The sequence below is a fragment of the Molothrus aeneus genome, chromosome 1 (genome assembly GCF_037042795.1).
Source record: "Molothrus aeneus isolate 106 chromosome 1, BPBGC_Maene_1.0, whole genome shotgun sequence".
Lineage (NCBI taxonomy): Eukaryota > Metazoa > Chordata > Aves > Passeriformes > Icteridae > Molothrus > Molothrus aeneus.
In genome coordinates this window covers 137,386,838-137,395,464 of record NC_089646.1, presented here as the reverse complement: position 1 = coordinate 137,395,464, position 8,627 = coordinate 137,386,838, and the positions used below count along the sequence as shown (strand labels likewise).

Below are 8,627 nucleotides of genomic sequence, written 5' to 3'. Positions count from 1 at the left end.
GCAGCTGCCCCGGCCGGTCCCGGCTCTCGGGGGAAGATCTCGGCACGGCCCGGCCGGTCTCGGCTCCCCGGGTGCTGCCCCGGCCGATCCCGGCTCTCTGGGAGAGGCCCCAGCCGGTCCCGGCTCTCGCGGGAAGATCCCGGCACGGCCCGGCTGGTCCCGGCTCCCCGGGTGCTGCCCCGGCGCTGCCCCGGCCGGTCCCGGCTCTCGGGGGAAGATCTCGGCAGGGCCCGGCCGGTCCCGGCTCTCCGGGGAGGCCCCGCCCGGGCCTGGAGCAGCTTCCGGGGCAGCCGCGGCCGTTCCGGGCGGCGGCGCGGGCGCCATGGGGGTGACGAGACAGAAGCACGCGAAGAAGATCATGGGCTTCTACAAGCACAACTTCCAGTTCCGCGAACCCTTCCAGGTGCTGCTGGATGGCACCTTCTGCCAGGCCGCGCTTCGCAACAAGATCCAGATCCGGGAGCAGCTGCCCGGGTACCTGGGCGGCGCCGCGCAGCTCTGCACCACGCGGTACGGCGGGCAGCAAAGGCGCCCCGGGGCCGGAGGGCTGGGGGCTGAGGGTGACCTGCAGGAGGCTGCGAGCATCCTCGGGCCCAGCTGCCGTTCCGAAAGCGGCACGGACTGCGGGGCCAGCGGTGACCCCGCGGTGTGAGGGAGGGCCGGGTGGGTCTCTTCCCACCCGCAGCGTCTGCTTGGCGGGGTGGTAGCAGCAGGGCCAAGCGCAGATCTGGGCCGGGAGGGAGCTCCTGCCTGGCCGGAGCTGCAGCTTGCCAGTGCTGGGTTTTTTCCAAAGCTGCCGTTCGCAAGGGAGGACAAAAGATATGGTAGTTAAACATGCACACTGCATACTGAAGTTGCCTTCAAGTTGCCGTTGTTATTACTTGATTAGATATATTGTATATATCGAATTACAAAAATTCAGTTACATTGTATTTCTGCAATAACAGAATAGCCAACTGCCCGCTATGGAGGCAAGTAGTGAAAACACCAGGAAGAGGTATACCCTAGGCTCAAAAAACACACTGAACCTTCTTGCACAGCATCCTCTAAGCAGTGTAAAGTATTGAGTCATGTCGTTTGGTGTGAAAGGTTTGGGAATTGCTTTGATCCAAACTACTCCTGTCATGTTGAAACATCTCTTCTTTCTTCTTTTATCAGCAATATCTGTTGGTCATTTTGACCAGCTTCCACTTAGGCCCGCTGAATGTACATGTTTTCTCTGCTGCCAGAATACTGAGTTGCTGAGACAGCACCTCAATGTTATTAAAAGAGCCTCGTGTGGGAAATGAGCTGGCTTGCTGTGACCCCAGGTGGGGTCTCACTAGTGTGGAGTAGGGAGGGAGACTCCCCTGCCTCACCTTGCAGTGCCTCACCTGCACTGCTTTTGATGAAGCCCAGGACACAGTTGGCTTTCACACTGCCAGCTCATGCTGAGCTTCTTGTTCACCAACACACCTCCCAGGTCATTCTTGTCAGGGCTGCTCTCAATTCATTTTCTTCCATCTCAATCCATTTGTTCTTGGGTTGCACTGACCCATATACAGGACCTTGCACTTGGCATTGTTGAACTTTACCAGGATTACACAAGCCCATCCGAGGCGTCTCCAGGCCCCTCTGGATGGCATTCCTTCCCTCCAGAGAGTCAACAGCACCACACAGTTTTGTGTCTTTGGCAAACTTGCTGAGGGTGCACTGGATCCCACTGTCCATGTCACTGAGAAAGATGCCACATGTCCCAGTACCAACCCCTGAGGAACAACACTTGTCACTGGTCTCCACTTGGACATTGAGCTGTTTACTGCAATTCTTCAATGCAGGCCTCCAGTCAATCCATATCCACCCAGTGACACATCTGTCAAATCCATGCCTCCGGTGTAAAGCCAAGGATGTTGTGTGGAACAGTGTGCAGAGCTTTGCATAAGTCCAGTTGGGTGACATCTGTTGCCCTTCCTTATCCATCAGCACTGTAACTCTGACACACCAGATTTTTCATTATTTCTCCTTAGTGAAACCATGTTAGCTGTCACCAGTCAACTCCTTGTTTTCCTCATGTCTTACATATTTTCCAGGAGGATCTGCTCCATAATCTTGCCAGGCACAGAGGTGAGACTGACTGGCCTGTTGTTCCCCAGATCTTTTATTTCCATTTTAAAAAATAAATTACATTTTCAAGTTTTATAATAAGTTAATTTAAAAATAAATTAAATTTTAAAAATAATTTTATTTGTTAGGTAGTGGTTCATATGCTTGGTGGTATTCAAGCATAAATTTAAGGACTCAGCATTGTCGCTGATGTGAATTATTTTAAAATCATTGAATATATCTTAATTTTATTGCTGGTTAATCATGTTTACAGCCAAGGAAACCTTGCTGATGTCTTCAGATGGGCTATATTTTTCGGATTTCTAGGTGCCATTTACAAATCATAGAGCCTGAACAACTGGGCATTGCTCATTCCTAAGTAACTCCCATCAGCCTTTTGCTGTTGTAAAAAATATGAGGGGATTTTCTGTTTAGAAATTATTGTCTCTTTTGGTTTTCAGATGTGTCATAAAAGAACTTGAATCACTGGGGAAAGCACTGTATGGAGCAAAATTAATTGCCCAGAGATTTCAAGTTCGAAGCTGTTCTCACCATAAGAATCCTGTGAGTGGTTCAACTTGTTTACTTTCCATGATTGAAGATGGCAACCCTCATCACTTCTTTATTGCCACACAGGTAAAAGCTCTTGGGAAATGTAGCTCCATTTCTTTTGAAGTGATGTTTTGATACCTAAGGATAAAGAAGCCTACAGTAACTTTGATTATGAGGTTTTTAAATAGTTGGTGGGAATTAATCATGTAAAGCCTTACTTGCTCTTTAATGTATTTCCTAATTACAAAGCAGGGAATATTTTCTCCTACTTGAACAACTAGATTTTTTTACTTTGTAATGATATTGCTTACTTTAGGTGAAAGAGTATGAAAACATACTGACTACTTATTGACATGTAAAAAACAACTCATGAATGTTAATTTGCATATTGCTTGTGTGTGCATCCTCTTCCCTGAACTGCTTTGCACAGTAGTCTGAAAAATGAAATTAAATGTTAACATCCATATAACTTCAATTTTAAGACATTTTGAACTAAAGAATAAATAACTATACAAGCAAAATAGGCATTTTTTCTTGGGTTTGTTATTGAGACTGCATCTATAAATGATACACAATATATATAAAAGAGTTTATAGTCAAATTCTTTATAGTTATGTAAGTTACAGGAGTTAAAAAATTATTTATTACAGAAAAAATAATGTGGTGTGGTGGTCTGCATACAAGTGAATTAGGACTTTTTCCTCAAAAAATGTATGTATGCATATACATGCAGGAAAAGGGAAAATGTTGGTAAATTTTGCATCAGGAGTACAGCTAATCAGGAGAGAAATTGAAATTTAGTTGCTCTGAAAGACACTGCCATGTATATCTGCTAAATTAAATTTCTTATCTTTTTCATAATGTAATTTATCTTCATAGTTTTGTATTAAAAGTAGGTGCATTTGAATTGCAAATAACATTTCATCTGAAAATATTGACTAAAGTGTTTAATCTTGCAGGACCAGGAATTATCAAACAAAGTGAAAAGGAAGCCTGGCATTCCTCTCCTCTTTATTATTCAGAACACTATGGTGCTGGACAAACCTTCTCCTAAATCTTTGGCATTTGTTCAAAAGTTGCAGACAAATCAGCTTGTTCCAGAGTACCAAAAACAAAGTATTGTGGAGCTTAAAGAAAAAGAAGGACTAATAAAGCAAGAAGGTGAAAAGAGAAGAAAACGCAAAAGGGCAGGAGGCCCCAATCCTCTCAGCTGTCTGAAGAAGAAAAAGAAGAAAACACAGGAGGGTCAGGAGCCTTCTGCTGAAAAGAAGAAAAGAAGAAAAAGAAAACGAAATAGAGTTAAAGCAGAAGTCATACAGTCATGCAGTCAGAATGAAGGAGAATAAACCCATCTTTGCAAATTTTGCAAACACAAAATTTGAACATTGTTTGAACTTTGAAAAAAAAATAGATTAATATGCAGTCATATGAAATTGAGTTGTTAATATTAAAATTTATTTTTGTGAGATGGTACTGTTTATTACTGTATCTCAGTATTTGCAGGTTATTGCCCTAATAATTTATTCTTATTTAGTGTTGCGTTTGCGACAAAATATTTAAGAACCCTCATATTTCATTCTCTCCAGCATCATGGTTTTTGTTAAAATTCACATGCTATGTAACCAGTTTTTAGAAATGCTTCTTGGCCTCGCTATGGATTTCAGTGGGATATTAGACTTCTTTCTAAATGGAGGTTGCTGATCTTCATAAAACTAGTTTTTACAGCTGGCCTGTTAGAGATTATGAAACTGACCTAATATAACACAATAGCTTATTTATCTCTGTTTGAATACAAAAGTTTACTCTTGCAAAGAGACCTCATGCCCTCAAAAGCCCTGTCCAGCCTAAATTTCTCTCTAAGTACCATGTGAACCAATAGTTCTCTTGATGCTGATCTTTATTTATTAAGAAAATCATGGAGGGTGTGCAATTGTGTTGTTATTCCTGACATTATAAGAGCATCTCCAGTCTTAACTATTTCACCTGTAGTTTATTTTTTTTTTAATAGGAAAAATGCAACTTAAAATTGCTGAATCAAAGCACTGGTTGTACCTAATGCCATCACAGTGTAGCAGAGCGGTGCAGGACTCCTGGAATACAAACAGCTGAGGGTGATGGGGCTCAGGCCCTAATGACTGTTCTGTTCTGTAAGGTTAGGAACAGATCAGAACTGGGTTGGAGGAGAGTTCTGGTCTAACCCCAGCTGGCAACTCAGCCCCATGCAGCCATGCACTCAGCTTCCCCCTGCGCTGGGATGGAGAGAATTGAAGGGTGAAGTGAGAGAACTTGTGGGTTAAGATAAGGAAAGTAAAAAGCATGCAAAACACAAGCAAAGCAAAACACAAGCAGTGCAGAAAAAGGAATTCATTCACAGCTTCCCATGGACAGGCAGGTGTTCAGCCACCCCCAGGAAAGCAGAGCTCCATCAGGTGTAATGGTGACATGGGAGGACAAACACCACTCCAAATGTCCTCCCACCTTCTTTCCCAGCTTTATATGCTGAGTGTGATGCCATATGCTATGGAATATCTTGGGTCAGTTGAAATCAGCTGCCCTGCCTGTGTCCCCTCCCAACTTCTTGTGTCCCCCCTGCCTACTTGCTGGTGAGGGGAGAAGCAGAAAATGCCTTGACCCTGTGTAAGCAATAACAAAAACATCTCGACACTTAAGCACAAATCCAAAAACACAGCTACTGTGAAGAAAAGTAAGACACACAGCTACTGTGAAGAAAAGTAAGACACACAGCTACTGTGAAGAAAAGTAAGGCTACCACAGCCTAAAGCAGCACAAGGAGATAGTTTCTAAAATGGTTTCAAGTACCTGATTTTCATTGCTTCCTATGCCTCCTTAAATGTTTGGTGGCATTAGAGTCTGAAGTGAGTGACCGAATTGACAATAGAGAGATGTGCGTCATAGCACATGCTGTGGCATCAGTGTGTGCTCTCACAGTGTTCCAGTCATCTCTTGCCAGATTTTTAACTTCTATCAATGCATTTCTTCTTAACTGAGATATTCTTTAAAGGAAAGCTTTCTGCTTCTTGACCTACATGGGTTTAAGCTGTGTGATCTAGACAATTCCTTAGCATGTGTATTATGCATTTGCATAGTATTTTTGTGCACTATCTGTACAGGTTCTTGAATGTCTGGAGCACATAGCTATCATCTATGATGCTTTCTGTTGGCTTTTCAAATTATATAGACAGTTGTTTCACAGTTTGAGAAACCAGCTTGAGTGATGGGAGTTGGCCAGTCTTAGCAGACTCACAGGGTCACATCTGCCTAGCACAGGAGGTGCATGGTGTGTGTGCTCTGTGCTCATGGCACAGGACACTGCTGCAGCCCCAGCCCAGGCCTTCCTTGCAACACAGCTGCTAGGAGCAGGCTATGCCTGCATTGTTCTGTTTGAGACCATAAGCATCTTTGGAACAGACTGTGAGAGACAGAAGCAGGCAGAAGGGGGCTATAGTCAAGATGAAAGCTTTAATTGAAATTTAAAACAGTCACGCTCATTGTGATGTTGTTCTCACACTGATTGCTGAAGTGAGTCCTGAGGAGAAATTCAGTAACTCCTAGAAATATCTTAATGCAGCATATTTGTTTGACACTTTTCTCAAACTGTCATAGTCCCTATACCTTCACTTCTTTGGGCACAGTCCCATATTAATGTAGTTTTGCTTCCCATTCTTTCATAAATATTGCTTATATTTCTTCCTCCTCCTGAAACCCACCCACAGATATCACTGCTGTAAGTAAAACTTGGAGCAGAGTTGGTTCGCCATCAAAATCACATTCTGAGTCAAAAGTATATTAAAACCCAGTCACTTTACTAAAAATATTGTTTTTTAAAATAGAACAGAAAACACCCTAATTATTTACAGAAGTCCCTTTCAGTGTCATTGAAACACAAAGCTTAAATTCACCTTTTTTAAAGACTGTGAACAGACACAAACATAATTTCTGTTAAAAAAAGAGAATATTTTAACAGTCCTCTAATGATTCCCACCTTAAGGAATTTAAAACAGCATTTTTCAGTGTTTCCTTATAATTTGAACACAAACTGGCTCATGGTGCTGCCATTGGGAAGAACTCACAAAGGGAGTGAGCTCTTAAGAGAAAAACTGTAAAATTTATCTGCTGCATAAGTGCAACTCTGCTCCTGCGTGGTAAGTAATTTGCCTCTGAGCTTTGGGAGAGAGCGCCCACCCAGGCAACAAGCACAATCAATGGTTTGGAATTTGAAAGAGAAGCCCACCAATTTCCAAGTGAAGCAAGTCCAGCTGACTGGCTGTGTTTATGCCTTTAAGTCAGTAACCCCGGGAGCAGCCGCTCACACTGAGCCCTGCCCGGGCTGGGCTCTCGCAGCTCTCACCGCTGTGGCTGCCGGCTGAGCGGTCCCTCTGCCTCTGCCTGCCAGGTTCTGGGAGGTTTAGCTGGCCCAGGCTGTGAACCTTGGCAAGTCCCTCTAGGAATTCAGCAGTGTGAATCTCTAGGAGCATCCCTAGGCCTGTGAGAAACACCACTGTGGGAGCACTCACAGAGCCAACTTTGCTGTCATAGGTGTTCACTCCATGTACTGCCCAAAAGGCCACTGTCTCATTTATCAATAGAAAGGCTGGAGTTGTGACCGCAACTGTGCTATAGGCAGGGCTCCCAATATAACTTTCTCATGAAGTTTAGGATTGTTTTGCTCTAGGGTGTTAGAGACTGGTTTCAGTTTTGAAATTACAGAAGCCAGAGGTAAATCAAAAGGAGCTTGACCAAAAACTTATTTGAGGCTGTTGATTTCCTCTTTTCTCAGACAGTATAAAAATATACCCCAAATCTGAGGCAGCAGCTCACTAAGTCTTTTTTTTTCTTTAAAAAGACAGGAAAATAACCAGTGTTATACAATACAATGTATGCTACATGTGCAGGGTAATAGACGAAGAAAACAATAATACATCAGCCACAGTCTGCAGGGCATTAATGTTGAATTTAGGATGGAGTCTCATCTACAAGCAGCAGAAGATATTTACCTAGACTGCCTGCCAATTCAATTGGCTGGATTTATATGTTAGTGTGATCCAGTAGAGTACAATAAATCACTCCCTGGGCATCTGTTAATGACACTAAATAGATGAGTTAATTAGAAGCCTCTGGAACCTGGGATGTTTATGAATCATTAAAGTAAATATGAATATGGTATGACTTGAGGAATAAATACATTCTGGTGGTGAAAGGAAAATAGGATGTCCAGATCAGTCCTGCTCATTTGTTTTCAACTACACTGTGATAGAGTGTGAATGACTTCTCCATCAGCTTTATAGTGCTCCTGGAGTTTCTTGAACATGTTCTGTCAGATACAAGATGAAGAACATCGGAACAATACCATTATTTATATTCACTGCATCTTTCATATAGAAGTTTCACAAACAGCTACTGTATATTTCATACCTCTGTGTGGGCGTAATATCTCACACAGGGAGCAGCCAGAGATACGGGAATGAACAAATAAGAGCCCCAGCAGGTGTTATCATTTACAATTTAAGGGAGAAAAATTGCAGTGTTCCGAGAGAGAATGACAGAAAGCAAAAGTTTTTGTACCCAGAGAGTCAGGAGTGAGAGAGAGACTGCACCTTGTGATTTAGGAATGGCCTAACTAATGCCAGGAAAGGGGCTTGTGATGTATTTCTGGTAATTATTATGTCTGTGCACTCCAAGCCCCAGATTTGTCTCAGAGAGCTCAGCTGTCTGCACACAGAGGCAGTCATTTTGTAAAAGTTGCTACAGCTTGTTATAGAAGAGCCAGGCTGGGCTCCCTCGGGGGGACTTTGTTTTCTGATTTCTTCTGCTGTGGTTGAGAGGGAGAGCATGCAGCTGTGCTTTGTGTATGGATACAGGGAAACAACGAAGCTGTTAACAAGGGTCCAATTAAAAACAAGCCAGAGCCAAGAGCTGGAAGAAAGAAAAAAGACAATATATTAGTCACTGAGAATTAAAGAAACTAAGGAAGA

At 43.2% G+C, this 8,627-nt stretch overlaps 1 protein-coding gene across 1 annotated transcript; it reads left to right on the top strand.

Moving 5' to 3' along the window:
- Window positions 1-279: 279 nt before the first annotated feature.
- On the top strand, window positions 280-4,608 carry UTP23 (UTP23 small subunit processome component). Its single transcript, XM_066548135.1, has 3 exons — window positions 280-510; window positions 2,544-2,718; window positions 3,594-4,608. The coding sequence occupies exons 1-3, from the start codon at window positions 323-325 to the stop codon at window positions 3,978-3,980; spliced, it is 750 nt and encodes a 249-aa protein (XP_066404232.1). The 5' UTR covers window positions 280-322; the 3' UTR covers window positions 3,981-4,608.
- Window positions 4,609-8,627: the final 4,019 nt, after the last annotated feature.

Coding starts and splice junctions, on each gene's coding strand:
- UTP23 (XM_066548135.1), top strand. CDS start 323: ATGGGGGTGACGAGACAGAAGCACGCGAAGAAGATCATGGGCTTCTAC. Junction 511..2,543: donor GCGCAGCTCTGCACCACGCG/GTACGGCGGGCA, acceptor TTTGGTTTTCAG/ATGTGTCATAAAAGAACTTG. Junction 2,719..3,593: donor ACTTCTTTATTGCCACACAG/GTAAAAGCTCTT, acceptor TTAATCTTGCAG/GACCAGGAATTATCAAACAA.